The sequence below is a fragment of the Gorilla gorilla genome, chromosome X (genome assembly GCF_029281585.2).
Source record: "Gorilla gorilla gorilla isolate KB3781 chromosome X, NHGRI_mGorGor1-v2.1_pri, whole genome shotgun sequence".
Taxonomy (NCBI): Eukaryota; Metazoa; Chordata; class Mammalia; order Primates; family Hominidae; genus Gorilla; species Gorilla gorilla.
In genome coordinates, this window is record NC_073247.2 from 123721148 (window position 1) to 123740160 (window position 19013).

Genomic DNA, 19013 nt, shown 5'->3' on the forward strand with positions numbered 1-19013 from the left:
GGGCCATCAAATGAGAACTCGGCCCACTTTCAAAACTCAGACAGAGCTGGCATTACTAGCCTCCTTCTTGGAACCTTCTCTGTGATCTCCTCATTCCCAAAACTGTAATGAAGCTGAATCAAGTTGAATATGAAAGTCCAGAGGGTCTTGTTCAATCAGCAAGCCATGTGCTTTTCTGGAAAATTCACTTAACTCTTTCATGTTCCTCAGCAAACATTTATATATCACCCATCATGTACTAGGCACTGGGTTAAGTACTGATGAGGGAAACATGGAAACCGTTGAACATGAGATTTTTGCCTCACATTTGAGAAACAATTTAATTACAGAGATCAGACATTTACACAAGTAAGGCTAGCCAATAGTACAAAATGATATGTGATTGGTGTCAAGTGAAGGGAAAAGCCAATGGGCTGCAGATTCTCAGAGGTTGGCAAAGTCATTCTGGAGCAGTGTAGCTGGGTAAGCCTTAGTATAGAATAGCACATTAAATCACCCAGGCACTTGGCAGGGATCTGGGGAAATGGGGAATAAAACATACCAGTTTTAATGGAGATAGTGAGGTGGACCGAGTCAAGTCAGGAACATATTCACACCTCTCTGCTTTGCTAGTCATCCAAATCCTTCAGGCCCCTCCTTTCCAGAGGGCTGATATATCCTCCATTGATCTACTTTGTCTCAGAACTTCTGTGCTGGGAATCCTGACTTACTCAGACTGCTAGGGAAGCAGTGTGGCTTAGTGGTTAGGAGAGTGTGTTCAAGAGCTAAGCTGCCTGGGTTTGAATGCTGGCTCTCATATTTACTAGTTGTGATCTTGGACAATTGACCTAATCATCATGTGAGTCAATTTTTCTTTTTTATTTATTTATTTATTTTGAGACAGAGTGTCTCTCTGCCACCCAGGCTGGAGTATAGTGGTGCGATCTTGGCTCACTGCAACCTCCGCTTCCTGGGTTCAAGCGATTCTCCTGTCTCAGCCTTCTGAGTAGCTGGAATTACAGGCCTGCACTACCACATCCAGCTAATTTTTGTGTTTTTAGTAGAGACTGGGTTTCTTCTAGGCTGGTCTTGAATTCCTGAGCTCAAGTGAACTGCCTACCTCGGGCAAATCCCAAAGTGCTGGGATTACAGGCGTGAGCCACTGCAGCTGGTCTCAATTTTTCTTATGGTAAAATAGGGATGATAATAATACTGTCTATCTAATAGAGTTGCTAAGAGGATTGAATGGGATAAGCCATGTCAGATACTTAGCACAGTGTGGGTTGTATGTTACTCATTCATTAAATATACATTTATGAAGTGTTGGTGATGTACCAATAATTTTTCTAGTGATGTAATACAGCAGTGAACAAGAGAGAGAAAGTCCTGCTCTCTTAGTACTGTGTTCAATGCTGATGGTGGAAGGGGATTCAGGCCCTTTACTCAAGGAACTTTTATTATCACATAGTGTCTTTGCTTTCTGCTCCATTTATTACAATTCTTAGTCCGTGAGTTATAATTAAGTTTATTTTCATTCTTTTTTGTTTACTTAGGCAAATATGAAAGCTATGAATTTCCTTTAAACTCAGCTTTGGCCATATACCATTAGATTTGATGCTGAGTGTTTCTATTATTACTATTTCTAAGACATTTGCAATTTTGGCTTTGTTATGTACTATTTCTACTTTTTGGAAAGTGTTGAGGTATTCCAATTTTGATGATTTAGTATTTTTTTGTCCCTACTATGTGCATAATTCTGTGTTCCTAAAGAAGAGAGACAGTGAAGAGAGACCTGTCTGACTTGAGGGGTGTTTAGAAGGGGCTGGGGGAATACAGGACTGGAAAGACTATTGCATGAGGGCATTGAGGTGCAAGCTTCACGGATTGGTTTCTTTTCTAATAACTACAGTTATTGAAAGTGTTGGGGTACAGAAAATAATTCCCCAAAATATGGCACTAAAGCATGCTGAGTGCTTTGAAAAATGGAAAGGCCGCTGGGTGCAGTGGCTCACGCCTGTAATCCTAGCACTTCGGGAGGCTGAGGTGGGCAGATTGCCTGAGCTCAGGAGTTTGAGACCAGCCTGGGCAACACGTTGAAATCCCGTCTCTACTAAAATACAAAAAATTAGCCAGGCGTGGCGGTGTGCACCTCTAGTCCCAGCTACTCAGGAGGCTGAGGCAGCAGAGTTGCTTGAACCCAGGAGGCGGAGGTTGCAGTGAGCCAAGATTGTGCCACTGCACTCCAGCCTGGGTGACAGAGTGAGACTCCAACTCCAAAAAAAAAAAAAAAAGAAAAAAAAGTGGAAAGGTCTCAAAAATAAGCCTCAGAATTGAGCTCTCTTTCTGACCTTTGTCCACCTCCCTGTCTCTCTGATCCTTTTTAAGGATACACCCTGAGGGACTCTCTGTAACTTCCTTATCTGAGTAAAGAAGCTTCTTTCCAAAAGAAATGCAATTGTCTTAAGACTCCCTCCCTAGAAATCTAATCAAATAACCAAGAAAGATCAACCATGGAGAAGAGATGGGCAGTCATCACCATGACCCGATGGACTTTTCATGTATTTGTCTGATGGCAGCTCAAAGAGATTACCTAAGGGACTTTATCTGCATAATAAGAAAACATAAAGTGGGGGAAGGACACCTTTTTCAACAAATGGTGCTGGGATAATTGGCTAGCCACATGTAGGAGAATGAAACTGGATCCTCATCTCTCACATTATACAAAAATCAACTCAAGATGGATTAAGGACTTAAACCTAAGACCTGAAACTATAAAAATTCTAGAAGATAACATTGGAAAAACCCTTCTAGATATTGGCTTAGGCAAAGATTTCATGACCAAGAACCCAAAAGCAAATGCAATAAAAACAAAGATAAATTGCTGGAACGTAATTAAGAGCTTTTGCACAGCAAAAGGAACAGGCAGCAGAGTTAACAAACAACCCACAGAGTGTGAAAAAAATCTTCACAATCTATACATCTGACAAAGGACTAATATCCAGAATCCACAATGAAAATCTCAAGCAAATCAACAACAACAACAAAAACAATCCCATCAAAAAGTGGGCTAAGGACATAAATGGACAATTCTCAAAAGAAGATATACAAATGGCCAACAAACATATGAAAAAATGCTCAACATCACTGATGATCAGGGAAATGCAAATCAAAACCACAGAGTGATGCCACCTCACTCCTGCTAGAATGGCCATAATCAAAAAATAAAAAAAAAATAGTAGATGTTGGCGTGGATGCACTGAACAGGGAACACTTCTATGCTGCTGGTGGGAATGTAAACTAGTACAACCACTATGGAAAACAGTGTGGAGATTCCTTAAAGAACTAAAAGTAGAACTATCATTTTATCTAGCAATCCCACTACTGGGTATCTACCCAGGGGAAAAGAAATCATTATACGAAAAAGATAATTGCACACACATATTTATAGCAGAACAATTCACAATTGCAAAAACGTGGAACCAACCCAAATGCCCATCAATCAACAAGTGGATAAAGAAACTGTGACATATATATATATATATATATATTTATACAATGGAATACTACTCAGCCATAAAAAGGAATGAGTTGGCTGGGTGCGGTGGCTCACGCCTGTAATCCCAGCACTTTGGGAGGCCAAGGTAGGCAGATCACGAGGTCAGGAGATCAAGAACATCCTGGCTAACACAGTGAAACCCTGTCTCTACTAAAAATACAAAAAAATTAGCCAGGCGTGGTGGCAGGCGCCTGTAGTCCCAGCTACTCGGGAGGCTGAGGCAGGAAAATGGCATCAACCCAGGAGATGGAGCTTGCAGTGAGCCGAGATCGCACCACTGCACTCCAGCCTGGGTGACAGAGTGAGACTCCGTCTCAAAAAAAAAAAAAAAAAAGAATTAATTAATGGCATATGCAGCAACCTGGATGAGACTGGAGACCATTTTCCTAAGTGAAGTAATTCAGGAATGGAAAAACAAACATCATAGGTCCTCACTCATAAGTGGGAGCTAAGCTATAAGGATGCAAAGGCATAAGAATGACACAATGGACTTTGGGGACTCAGGGGACAAGGATGGGAAGGGGGAGAGGAATAAAAGACTACAAATAGGCTGCAGTATATACTGCTCAGGTGATGGGTGCACCAAAATCTCACAGATCACCACTAAAGAACTTACTCATGTAACCAAACACTACCTGCTCTGCAATAATCTATGGAAATTTAAGAAAAAAAGAGACAGCATTAGTTCTTGTACAGTTCCACCCCTCACTTTCCCTTAACTTGTTGGCACCGTCTGGAGTCCAAAGATAATCATTTATAAAATAATGTTTGCCTCCCAGGTCCATACATTTCTCCCCTATGAAGAGAGTATTTATGTCTCAAACATCTGACTTTTCTTTGAGCCTCAAACTTTGTGTGTGGTTTCCATGTCCATATGCATGTTAATAAATTTTGTATGCCATTTTCTCCTGTTAATCTGCCTATTGTAAGTTCATTTTCAGTGAACCTTTAGACAGCAGAAGGGAAGCTGCAAAAGGATGCACAGGAATGGCAGGCTCATAATCCTATTTTAGGGAGAATAATGCTATTTAGGGAGAATAATGCCTTATTCTTGGGATATTATTGCTCGGGATTTGAGAGAGGGGAACATGCTAGAGACAAGGAGACCAGTCAGAAGAGCTTTATATTAATCTAGGACAGCAGTTCTCAAACTTGATTGTACATGAGAATCCTCTGGAGGGCTTGTTGGGGCCCCACCCCAGAGTTTCTGATTCAACAGGGCTGTGGCAGAGGCCTGAGAATTTGCATTTCTAACAAGTTCCCAGGTAATGCTGATGCTGCTAGTCAAGGGACAGCACTTTAGGAACCACTCATCTAAGAGAGAGATGTTGAGAACCATAGCCAGACTGGTGAAAGACAAACTAGAGAGGAGAGAAAGTATATGAAAGATATTTGGAAGGAAGGAACCACAGGACTCGGGGATTGGACATGGGGGCAAGGGAGCCAGACAAATAAAAGATGACTTCAGAGTATCAAACCTAGGTGCCTTGGAGGATATGAGAATCACAGAGCCAAATCCCAAACATTTGGAAGTGGAATGAAGTCACTTGACAGGTACTGGGAAAATATATGAGGCCTTATTCCATAAGCATCTGTACCATGGCACTCAAGTTTAAAGGCCTCCTGTGTTGTCTTCAGAGAGAGGCTAATGAGAAGTAGAAAGCCCAAGTCTATATTTTGTCTCTCCTTTGCTAGAATATAACCTTTGAGTAGAGGAGGAAACAGAAGATAGAAAGCAGGGTATACGAAAGTTAGAAGGGGCTTAAATAGTCTGGAAACAAAGAACACATCATTGGGTTGCTAAGTACATTCAGTGAGTACTGAATGTATATGGGCAAACACTAATAAGGAAACGGTAAATCAGTAAAACTCAGCATGGGCCACGTAGGGTAGCTCCAGGATGCTACCTGAGATCACTGGTGCAATTTCTGAGATAGGGCATCTCAATCCCAGACCACCTAACCTTCCCTAGTTTCAGGGCTTCTGACCTGGTGCCCTGTTGTGCCTGGCTATTTCCCAGCCTATAGGAATTTCTCTTACCTGCTTCTCTCCGCTGGGCCGCCTGTAGCTGAGCAGAAGCTCCACAGCGCCCACCACTTCCTTGCGTATGGCATACAGCAATGCATCACCCACATACACGCTGTGGTTCAGCAGTAGCTCCATGATCTCCAGGTTCTCGTTCTCAATGGCAATGAGCAGGGCACTCCGGCCCAAGGGGTCCATGCAGTTGATGTTAACATTATAGTAGATCTCAGCCTCCTGAAGGGCCTGCTTCACAGTGGCATAGTCCCCCTTTTCCACAGCATTGAGGAAGGCCTTCTCCTCTGCAGAGAGCTCTGTCTCAGCCCTCACAATTTGCAGGGGGATGCGGTCTCTGTACGGTGAGTAGTTGACCTTTTTGTAGTACAGTTGGGCCATGGTTCATAGCAATGCAGAAATCTGAGTGAGGAAACAGAGAAAGACCAAAAATATCCTTAGATACGTGGAGGTCTCAAGTGGCCAGTTATGGAGGCAGCCCTGCTAAGGGGTTAGAAAATCCTGAACTACTTCAATGACTCAGTCTTTTTTCCTCTTACAAAGAAGTATAACAGAAAAAGCCCAGGCTTTGGGGTCAGGAAGACCTGGGCTTAAATCCTGGTTTTATGACTTACCAGTTCTGTGGCCTTGAGTAAGTTACTCAAGCCCTCTGTGCTTTATTTATTAATACTAAGATTATCAATCTTAATAATATTACTCGCAGTTATCATTTAGTGACTGCTTACTGTGTGCCAGGTCCTGTGCCACACAATAATTCCTACCTCATAAAGCTATTGTGAGAGCTAAATAAGATATACATTATCAAAGCAACTGGCATAGGGTAAACCTCCTAAGACTTGGCATAAGATAGTTCCTACCTTCCTTCTCTTCTGGTGCCTGAAAATACTCATGGTAACACTTCTGATTAGTGATGCAAAGTTGGAAATCTTCTTTGGCCAATTTCCTTCAGGCTCTAGGTCTCTGGTCCTATGCTAATTTTCAAGATTACATTTGTAACTGTCCCACATGCACATCCTGGATTGAAATGCTATTTCAGTTCTAACTGCAACCCTGCTTCTTGCTGCTGCTCACTGGGGGAAGGGGTATTGACTCCAATAGGCCAAAGCCAACTGCAAAAGATAAGCATGTACCCTCTGTGCCTGCTCATGATTTTTTCCTCTGCCATTTCAAATGAAAAGCTGACAGATCTGAGAATCTGTCTGATTAAATTCTGATAAGTGAATGGTCTGTTTTATTTGTGTCATACCTAAATCCAGGTTATATTTAATAGAATTAGTTTTAAAGTAAAAACCTAGTTATTGAGCTCCTACAATGTGTTTAAACTGTCTCTGGGAGACAAAGGTAAAAAGACAGCCTTTGTCTTCGATTACATAGAATGAATCGCAGTATAGAGCTCTTGCCTCATAGTTTACAGATAAAATTTATACACATTCCTCATTAACTCCCCGTAGCATCCCTGTGAGATGGGAATGATTATCTTCTCCAAGGGAGAAAATGAGGCTCAGATCTATTAGGTGTTGGCTCCACTTTTCCCCTCAACCCTGAGGCCTCCAGGCCACTCTGGAGGCTGAGTTAGGATGGACCTATTCCAGTGTCTTTCGTTACTTAACTGTTTTGCCAGCTAAAGGACATGGAAATGTGCTAAAGAGCCTCTTTTCTCACCTTCTGGATGTAAGAAAAGATAAAGACATGAAGCTTCCACCAACATTTACCTCAGTCTTCCAGGTAATGACATCCCTGCTTTGGCAGAGGGAGAGGCGTATCTTATATCAAGTGGTATTTGCAATTCATGTGCTTGTGACCTTCTGGGAAGTTAGTATTTGAAGATGAGTGTTGCCTCTTGCCCTGAGCAGCCCCAAATGACAAATTTCTCTCCACATCTAAATCCCAAGAGAACAGGGTGCTGTTTCACTGCCTCGAGACCCAAATGACAAATCTCTCTCCACATCTAAATCCCAAGAGAAGAGGGTGCTGTTTCACTGCCTGAAGAAGCACTGATACATTCTTCCACTACTTTCAAGTAAAGTGAAAGTAATGAAAGTGGCTAAATGAACAGCACTTAAAGTAAGCATTTGCCAATACACAGCACAAAACTTTAATGATACTAATTGTAGACTGCCTCCGTGCCTTTACCTTGTAAACAAAAATGAGTGGGGGAGAGAAGGGATAGTGTGACCTCCTAAAGTGAGGACCAACAACCCAATTAGCTTCTATTTATTTAATCAATACAAACACACTGAGAGCCTCTATTGTGTCTAGCACTCTGCTAGCCCCTGCTAGGGGATAGGAAACAATACAACCCTGCTCATTGAAGGCTGGAGGCCTCACAGAATGTTTCATAAAGATGGTAACTCTTAGGCTAATCCTTGAAGGATGAATTAAACATGAAAGTGTGGGGGCAGTCCAGGCATTGCCGAGTGCAACAAGAAAGATGAGATCAGTTATGGCCTAGTTGGGTGATGGGTTGGGGGGAACGCAAGGGGTCTTATTTTTTCAGCTTAATAGGATATAGGGATTAGAGGTGAGCTAACATTCCAAGGCAATAGCTCATAATCTTGGTATCCTCATCTGAAAAATGGTCTTGAACACTTGCTGCCCATTTGCCATTTAACAGGCTACCATGGAAGAAAAGGCTAGATGTCCTTTCAGATGGTGTCACTGGTGGTGTTACTGGTATAGGAAGCATTACTGCTACAGGAAGATCTGCAACCCCTTTAGTAAGGCACAGTTGTGGGGGGAAGCAGAAGAATATTGTATCCCAGGGAAAGGTGAGAATGAAGGAAACTAACTCAATCGATGCCCTATTATGTGCCAGGCACTGTGCCAGAAGCTGGGGCAATAAAGTTATAAAAATAATCATTAGTTTTGAATACTTAACGTGGCTCAGGCATGGTGCCAGGTACTGGAGTGGCACTATTACTACCACTGCCTCTAATGGTAATCATAATGAAGGCAACAAGCAGTACCATTCATTGAATTCTCACTATGTGCCAGATGCATGGGTTAAAGTAGTGAAGAGAGACAACAGTAAAATCATGGTAATTTGTAACTTGAGGCAAGTATAATCAGATGATATATAGTCAGTTCAAAGTCCAGTTTTAATTTTCATCTCTTGCATTTGGAATTAGTCTGGTCTATGTAATTTTCCAGTGGGCTCTGTTGTAAGAGGCCTCAATAGTATTCCTCTTTAGAAAAAATAAATCTACAAAGGTTTGCCTGAGATTTTACCATTAGAGTCACTCTTGCTTTAAGGGACTACATTGCCAAAACTACCCCTGGATGAAATAATAAATCACATGGCTAAAAACTAGTAATATATTAACATGAATTCCTTCATTAGGAACGTTGCTGTGACTTTGGAATTAAAGCAATGTCTGGCTAAAAGAATGCGGGTGAAGTGATGGAGGGTAAAGGAGAGGTCTGGTATCCAGCCTTGGAAATCTCTGTTAAATAGTTATGCCCAGCTCTATACTACGAATAAAGAATAATGCAGAAATGGATTTACTGCATTGTCTGTTGACATGCAGACTCACATAGCTGTCTAATGACTTGCCTAATTATTTGCCCTTTTCCAATCCCCACAGCTGCAGCCACTTGGCCCTCACTCATAGCTTTAGCCTCAGCCTCACTCCAGGCTCAGAGGCCAATCCTTTCTCTGCATGCTTGCTGTTAGGCCTACTCCGCCATTATTCTGAGAATAAGTAACTAGTGATGGAGTTTCTGGTATCTTTTAAGAATGTATTATTTGGAAGGTTTTTCCCCATTACCCTTTACCTTTATACTTGGCAGATGCACTCATCTGCCATTAACCAAAGCTAAGCCTCTAGGTATATTCTTAACTAAAGAAACAAAACCTGCCAGTATTTCATGCCATTCTGCCAGTGAACCCCACTCGCAATGTAGTTCTCCAACCATGAAAGATTAAGAATGGTCTAACAGGCTGCCTCAGAGGGCTTATCATGTTCTCTCTTTTCTTTGCTGCTGGCCAGAGGCGTTTGTCTAATAGAATCTGTGACATTTGTGGGCTTAAATGATGCGATTCAAAGAGCTAAATCGATGGACTTGGCAGAAGGCCAGGGCACAAAATGGCTTTGGCAAATCCCAGCCCAGATTTCTGCCCAGCATAAGACTTCATCTGTGAGGAGGAAAGGCTGGCTTTCTACTGAACTAAGAAAACATCAGTACCTTCAGAGTGTCGTGGTATCTGTGCATGGCTTGCACCACATGTCATGAAGACTGAAGCTTAAATGGTAAAACCCTTGTGACCTCTCACCATTTTCCAAACTTATCTGTCCAATTGTTTATCTCTCCAGGGCCTTTCTAAGTCAAGTAAATTTAATCTGATAAATTTGTACGATCTCAGGTGTGAATGACTGGTAACACATTGAATAAATAATTCTTAATATATACCAGGCACTATAATAGAAGCAGATGATAATGGCTGAGTGGCTTAAAACCATACTTCTCCTAGGAAAAAAAATAATATTTGAACAGGGACCTTGAATGAGCAGTCCAAAAAGTGCCTATAGTAGAAATTTCTTGTATAAAAGCACAGGGGTGGGCTGGTCGTGGGAAAGTTATGGGGTTGTTGATTTTGAGAGCATTTTGGCTTAAGATTATCACTTTGAGAACTAATTTTAATGTAGTGACACTATTCTTTCCCTGAAAGGTCCAGATCTTGAACCTCCTGCAAAGAACTCCAAAGTCCATCTAGAATAACCCCCAGCCCAATGAAAAAGTCCCCTTGACAGTATCCTTGTTAAGTGATTGTTCAGTTAATCAGCACCTCCACAGATGGAAAACTCACCACTTCCTCACCTGCGTGGTGAACACTGACTTTCAGCAAATACTCTCCTATGTTCAGCTGAAATCACCTGCCTATAACTTTTATTCCCTGGCTCAAGTTCTGCTCTCTAGAGCAGCATCAAGCAAAGCTCCCCTTTATTACACATGACAACTTTCAAATGTTTAATGTCAGCAGTAATGTAGTCCTCTACCTAACCATTCTCAGTTTCTTCAATCATTCTTATCAGATACTTTCCAGATTTTGGAGCATCCTACTGGTCTGCTTCTAGTTATAAAGTACTTTGTTTCTCTTAAAGTGTAATGTTCAGAAGTGAACATAGTGCTCTAGAAATGGTCAGATCAGCACAGATTATACTGTGGCTTTTTGTTTTTTAGTCCATTCATTCATTCATTCAGCAATGCTTTGTTGAGGTCATAGTGCTGCAACATCTTGGTTCAGGAGGTACTTTAAACAGTTCTGTATAGTAATATATTTGCAGTAGTTTGTTTTTCATGTGTATAAATCTTGTCAATCTAATTATTTCCTTAATTTATAAATAAGGTAAGACTCAACACTTATTCTGTGCCAGACACTGTGTGTGCTAAATGTTTTGTATACATTATTTAAATTAATACTCACTTTTAGACAGTTACCAATGTTATCTCCCACCTTACAGATAAGGAACCTGAAGCACAGAGAGGTTAAGTAATTTTTTAAGGTCACGCAGCTAGTAAGTGGTGGGAATGGGATTGGAGTCAAGCTTCTGGCACCAGAGTCTACATTCCTGACTACTTCAGTGAAGGCAGATTCTTCTGTATGCTCCACAAAATCTATGAGAGTGCCAGCAATAGTAGATATTCAGTGTTTCAGTTCAATAAGTACTTGCTGTGCATCTACTATTTGTCACGCCCAGAGCACTTGGTAGTAGGGAACACAAATATGCATATATAAATGACATTGCCCTTGCCATCAAGCATCTCCAAGTCCAGAGGGGGAGACAAAAATGTAAATAAGTTAAACACAGTGCAGGGTGATAGAGATTCTAATTGATAGTATGGATACAAAGAAGGAAGTATTCAACTTTAAGTGTTAGAGATAAGGGAAGGCATCACAGAGGAAGTAATATTTGAGCTGTGTCTTGAAGGGTTGGTAAGAGTTTCCTACATAGCAATGATCTAGTGATGGTCATCCTAGATTGTAGACACAGCATGTGCTCAGATGTGGGTATGTAAAACACAATGGTATTTAAGAACACACTGGCCTTCTATCTGATCTTTAAACCTGTCAAACATGTGATCACGTAGGGGTCCTTACACTTTAGTCCTCTTCCATAAAGCTGCACATTTTCCTTCCTATTGTATAGTTTCAGAACAAATGTCCTCTCTTCAGTGAAGCCTTTCAAGACCATGCTTTCAAGCCCCACACATGTCAATCTACATCTCACTATCCTAGCTTCATTTCCATCTACATTTTTTTCAAGGTAAGTTCTTCAAGAACTTATAATTATTTGAATTGACTACATTTTTATTTGTTCACTATTTTAACATTTGGCTCTCCCAACCCAAATGTAAACTCCATAGTAGCCAGAACCTCATCAGTCATGTTCACTATTTTATTCCCAGTACCTGGCACATAGTAAGCTCCCAATAAATATGTATTGAATTATTCCATGAAAGAATGGTGGGGATAGAGATGGGAGAATGCTCTGTTGGCAGAGCCCTGCTTTTGTTTGTGAGATTAACCACATCCCCACGCAGTCATGGGCTCGGGCAAGAAGCCCCTCCTTCACCTCAAGGATCGAGTCTTAATTACTCTAAGGCTAAGTTATTAGGTTGGTGCAAAAGTAATTGCCTCTTGTGAATCTACAAATCCGAGAAATTCAAAGACCTCCAAGAAGGAAAAACTGAAAGAAATTCCCACTGATACACACTACAATCAAACTGTCAAAAGCCAAAGACAGAGAATCTTGAAATCAGTGAGGGAAGTGACTTGTTACATACAAGGGATGCTCAATAAAATTAACATCCAATTTCTCTTCAGAAACCACACACAGAGATCCAAATTCAGTAGATGATAAGTGCTAAAAGAAATAAAATATCTTCAATCAAGAGTTCTGTATCCTGCAAAATGATTCTTCTAAAATGAAGGCAAAAGTAAGACATTCTTAGACAAAAGCTGAGGAAGTTTGTTCTTTACTGATCTGTCCAACAATAGATGCTAAAGGGAGTCCTTGAGATTGGATTGCAATTTAAAGCCATATGAAGAAATAAAGAACGCTGATAAATGTAACTGCATAGCTAAATTTAAAAGCCAGTATTATTGTACTTTTGGTTTGTAAGCCCTATTCTTTTCTATATGATTTAAAAGACAAATGCATGAAACCAAAATTATGAATCTATGTTAGTGGACACATATGATATAAAAAAGTTGTGACAATAACAACATAAAGGAAAAGAGAGCTGCATAGGAACAGAGTTATTTATACTATTTAAGCTATGTTATTAATTCAAGCCAGTTTGCTATATATTTAAGATGTTAATTTTAATCTCCACGGTAGCTACTAAGAAAATAACTAAGAAATAGCTAGAATAGGAAATGAGAAGTGAATTAAAATGATACACTACAAAAAGTCAAACACAAAAGAAGGTATTAATGAAGGAATTGAAGAACAAAAAATATACGACATATAGAAAACAAATGGCAAAATGGCAGAAGCAAGTCCAGTAGTTACAATTCAAAGGATTTGGGTGAGGGCGATGGGACATAATCATGTCACATTTGGATATGTTGGTGTTTGAGGCTTTCTTTGGGGTGGGGGACATCAGGAGGAGAGATCCAGTCAGCATCTGAAGCTTATTATTGAGAGCCAGTAATATAAAATTGGGAATCATTGCATATTGATCAAAGGTTCTCAACCCTGGCTACATATTAAATACCCTTTTACAAATATCCATGCTTAGGTCACCCCTCCTGTCAACAATGACATTTTAAAATAGCTCCCCAGGTGAATCTAACATGCAGCCAGGATGATGCATCATATTATAAGTGGTAACTGGAGCTGTTAGGAATTGATATGATCACGAGGGAGAATGCAAAGAGATCAGGGGAACTGGAAAAGAAATTTCTACTTAGGATGGTAGTCTAGCACGCTGTCTAGTACAGTAGCCACTAGCCACAAGCGGCTATTTAAATTTAAATAAATTAAAATGAAATAAATTCAATTCCTCAGTTGCATCATCCACATTTTAAGCACTCAATAGCTACATGTGGCTCACGGTTACTGTACTGGAAAGTATAGACATAAAACATTTTCATGATTGTGGAAAGTTTTATTGGATAGTGCCAAATGACCCAAATTTCTCTTCTGACTCTAAAAGGACTATAATACAGGGGACTCTTTCAATTTTAAGGTTAAAAATGCAGTGTCTATGTTAAAATGTCAGTACTTTCATTTGAATAATGTATTTTTCATGGCTATAAACACGTGTGATTTTATTTTTGTAAGCTTTTTCCTCTCCTTCTCTCCAATGTCCAGGGGAGGTTTGTATAACCACTGACATCCGGACGAAATCAATATATTTTATTTTCACTGAGGTGAAGACATAAGTAAAAAGTTATATATTTGTTTCCCTTAAGTCATTCAGCTGCATGGGGGATTTTAAATCTGTTGCTCAACACTCATTATCACTTTGTCTGCGTGATATTCTTTGAAGTAGTCAAGGTAAAAGCAGAATGGAAACACACTGAAACAGCAAATAATAAGCAGCGTAATTCATTAAAAGTCTTGCATTTCATTACTAGTCTTGGATTGGCTTTAATCCCAGATCCCACAGGCCATCAGAAATGAGCCTGTCCCATTTCCATTGCCCCTTTACTTTGGAATGTAATATGACAATGTTCACACAGGAGCTTATTGGCCAAACTTCCTTAAATGGGACAAAGGGACTACTTTACAAAATTGTTTTATTTTATTATTTAATTAATTAATTATTATTATTATTATTTTTGAGACGGAGTCTCACTCTGTTGCCCAGTGCAGTGGTGCGATCTCGGCTCACTACAACCTCCATCTCCCAGGTTCAAGTGATTCTTCTGCCTCAACCTCCCGAGCAGTTGGGACTACAGGCATGCACTACTACGCCCGGCTAAGTTTTGTATTTTTAGTGCAGACGAGGTTTCACCATATTGGCAAGGCTGGTCTCAAACTCCTGATCTCGTGATCTGTCTGCCTTGGCCTCCCAAAGTGCTGGGATTACAGGCATCAGCCACCGTGCCCGGCCTACAAAATTGTTTTTAAATGATAACAGTTAGGGAATCTGGATGAAAGGTACATGGGAGTTCTTTTTACTATTTTTGTAATTTTTCTATGTCTCTGAAATTATTTCAAAATAAAAATTGCAAAAAATTACTTAAACCAGCAAATCATGAATACATAAAATAAAACTATATGGCTTAAAATAAATCTTTCCAGCCTTCTTCCCCCATGCATTTTTAAATTAACTCATCCTTAATACACATTTTTCTACCCAGTTTTCTTTAATTAATATTGTGTAGGAATTTTTCATACATAATTATCTGTAATAACACTCTTTGCATATACTGCCCTTCCCACCACCAATTTCTCTTGTGGGGAAGTAGCTCTGACAGGTGAGATTGAGATAGTATGCTTTCTACCATTCTGTGTTAAAATACTCTACTAAAATGGCTACATAATGTTTCACTCGGTCATGTCAGGTATACTACAATTTATTTAACTAGTCTCAAGCTTGGGAATATTTAAGATTTCTTTCATTGATCTATATTATTGTAAATGAAGCTGAGAGAGATATTTCTGTACATAAAGATCTTCACATATATCCAGGTTATTTGCTCAGTATAGCTTCCTAGAAGTCAAATTACTGGACCAAAACCTGGCAGCATTTTTAAAGCTCTCAACATATACTGCTGAACTTCTTCCTAAATTATTTTATTTATTTAACAGCAGTGGCTTTCTAAGGGGAATGAAAACATATCAGAAATCCCAGGAAACAATCAACAGTTGACTGGATTTAAAAAAATGTGGAATAGTATGTAGCCATAAAAAGAAAGAAATCATGTCCTTTGCAGCAACATGGAGGGAGCTGGAGGCCATTATCCTAAGTGAACTAACTCAGAAACAGAAAACCAATACCACATGTTCTCATTTCTAATTGGGAACTAAACAGTGGACACACATGAACACAAAGATGGAAATAATAGACACTGGGAACTCCAGAAATGGGGATGATAGAAGGGGAATGAGGGTTGAAAAAATATCTATCAGGTAGGGTTCACTATTTGGATAATGGGTACACTAGAAGCCCATTCCCCACCAGTACCCATGTAACAAACAAGCACATGTATCCCCAAATCTAAATAAAATTAAAAAAAGAAATCCCAGGAAACAGAAGTGAACCTCAGTTTCTTCATGTACAATGTATGATTTATGATCCAAAGTCCCTTCCCCTCTCATATAGTCTTAAGATTCTCTGATTCTGTAATAGATGAATAATATGTCATGAATGAAGTACATTTAAGATGTTCCAATAGATGATACTTCCATCTTGTGGGAAAGAAAGATTGAGGAACCCTTCAAATGATGGCCTGCAGATGTGGTAAAACTACAAGAGAACTAGAATTCGAAGTGGAGCCTGAAGATGTGACTGAATTGCTGCAATCTCATAAAACTTTAACGCATGAAGAGTTGCTTCTTATGGATAAGCAAAGAAAGTGGTTTCTTGAGATGGAATATATTCCTGGTGAAGAGGCTGTGAAACATTGTTGAAATGACACTAACAGATTTAGCATATTACATAAACTTAGTTGATAAAACAGTGGCAGGGTTTGAGAGGATTGATTCCAAAACTGAAAGAAGTTTTACTGCAGGTAAAATGTTATCAAACAGCATCGCATGCTACAGAGAAATCTTTTATGAAAGGAAGAGTCAATCGATGTGGCAAACTTAATTGTTGTCTTATTTTAAGAAATTGCCGGGGGTGGAGCCAAGATGGCCGAATAGGAACAGCTCCGGTCTACAGCTCCCAATGTGAGTGACGCAGAAGATGGGTGATTTCTGCATTTCCATTTGAGGTACCGGGTTGATCTCACTAGGGAGTGCCAGACAGTGGGAGCAGTACAGTGGGTGCAGCATACCGTGCGTGAGCCGAAGCAGGGAGAGGCATTGCCTCACTCAGACAGCGCAAGGGGTCAGGGAGTTCCCTTTCCTAGTCAAAGAAAGGGGTGACAGATGGCACCTGGAAAATCGGGTCACTCCCACCCTAATACTGCGCTTTTCAACAGGCTTAAAAAACGGCACACCAGGAGATTATATCCCGCACATGCCTCAGAGGGTCCTACGCCCACGGCTCAGAGGGTCCTACGCCCACAGAGTCTTGCTGATTGCTAGCACAGCCGTTTGAGATCAAACTGCAAGGTGGCAGTGAGGCTGGGGGAGGGGCGCCTGCCATTGCCCAGGCTTGATTAGGTAAACAAAGCAGCCGGGAAGCTCGAACTGGGTGGAGCCCACCACAGCTCAAGGAGGCCTTCCTGCCTCTGTAGGCTCCATCTCTGGGGGCAGGGCACAGACAAACAAAAAGACAGCAGTAACCTCTGCAGACTTAAATGTCCCTGTCTGACAGCTTTGAAGAGAGTAGTGGTTCTCCCAGCACGCAGCTGGAGATCTGAGAACGGGCAGACTGCCTCCTCAAGTGGGTCCCTGACCCCTGAGAAGCCTAACTGGGAGGCACCCCCCAGTAGGGACAGACTGACACCTCACACGGCCGGGTACTCTTCGGAGACAAAACTTCCAGAGGAACAATGGGGCAGCAGCATTTGCGGTTCACCAATATCCGCTCTTCTACAGCCACCGCTGCTCTGCAGCCACCTCTACTGATACCCAGGCAAATAGGGTCTGGAGTGGACCTCTAGCAAACTCCAACAGACCTGCAGCTGAGGGTCCTGCCTGTTAGAAGGAAAACTAACAAACAGAAAGGACATCCACACCAAAAACACATCTGTATGTCAACATCATCAAAGACCAAAAGTAGATAAAACCACAAAGATGGGGAAAAAACAGAGGAGAAAAACTGGAAACTCTAAAAACCAGAGCACCTCTCCTCCTCCAAAGGAACGCAGCTCCTCACCAGCAATGGAACAAAGCTGCATGGAGAATGACTTTGACGAGTTGAGAGAGGAAGGCTTCAGACGATCAAACTACTCCGAGCTACAGGAGGAAATGCAAACCAATAGCAAAGAAGTTAAGAACTTTGAAAAAAAATTAGACGAATGGATACCTAGAATAACCAATGCAGAGAAGTCCTTAAAAGAGCTGATGGAGCTGAAAGCCAAGGCTCGAGAACTACGTGAAGAATGCAGAAGCCTCAGGAGCTGATGCGATCAACTGGAAGAAAGGGTATCAATGATGGAAGACGAAATGAATGAAATGAAGCGAGAAGGGAAGGTTAGAGAAAAAAGAATAAAAAGAAATGAACAAAGCCTCTGAGAAATATGGGACTATGTGAAAAGACCAAATCTACGTCTGATTGGTATACCTGAAAGTAACAGGAGCTGAAGTTGTGGCAATAATCAATAGTCTACCAACCAAAAAGAGTCCAGGACCAGATGGATTCACAGCCGAATTCTACCAGAGGTACAAGGAGGAACTGGTACCATTCCTTCTGAAACTATTCCAATCAATAGAAAAAGAGGGAATCCTCCCTAAATCATTTGATGAGGCCAGCATCATCCTGATACCAAAGCCAGGCAGAGACACAACCAAAAAAGAGAATTTTAGACCAATATCCTTGATGAACATGGATGCAAAAATCCTCAATAAAATACTGGCAAACTGAATCCAGCAGCACATCAAAAAGCTTATCCACCATGATCAAGTGGGCTTCATCTTTGGGATGCAAGGCTGGTTCAATATATGAAAATCAATAAATGTAATCCAGCATATAAACAGAACCAAAGACAAAAACCACATGATTATCTCAATAGATGCAGAAAAGGCCTTTGACAAAATTCAACAACCCTTCATGCTAAAAACTCTCAATAAATTAGGTATCAATGGGATGTATCTCAAAATCATAAGAGCTATCTATGACAAACCCACAGCCAATATCATACTGAATGGGCAAAAACTGGAAGCATTCCCTTTGAAAACTGGCACAAGACAGGGATGCCCTCTCTCACCACTCCTGTTCAACATAGTGTTGGAAGTTCTGGCCAGGGCAATTAGGCAGGAGAAGGAAATAAAGGGTATTCAATTAGGAAAAGAGGAAGTCAAATTGTCCCTGTTTGCGGATGACATGATTGTATATCTAGAAAACCCCATTGTCTCAGCCCAAAATCTCCTTAAGCTGATAAGCAACTTCAGCAAAGTCTCAGGATACAAAATCAGTGTACGAAAATCACAAGCATTCTTATACACCAATAACAGACAAACAGAGAGCCAAATCATGAGTGAACTCCCATTCACAATTGCTTCAAAGGGAATAAAATACCTAGGAATCCAACTTACAAGGGATGTGAAGGTCCTCTTCAAGGAGAACTACAAACCACTGCTCAAGGAAATAAAAGAGGATACAAACAAATGGAAGAACATTCCATGCTCATGGGTAGGAAGAATCAATATCG

At 40.7% G+C, this 19013-nt stretch overlaps 1 protein-coding gene across 1 annotated transcript in view; it reads right to left on the reverse strand.

The window, feature by feature from the left end:
- Positions 1-19013, reverse strand: part of TRPC5 (transient receptor potential cation channel subfamily C member 5) — a 309805-nt gene that overhangs the window by 174762 nt on the left and 116030 nt on the right. Inside the window, exon 2 of the mRNA XM_004064719.4 lies at positions 5576-5974. Coding sequence (XP_004064767.1) covers positions 5576-5953 — 378 coding nt within the window. The 5' untranslated portion in view covers positions 5954-5974. The remainder of the gene's footprint in view (positions 1-5575; positions 5975-19013) is intronic.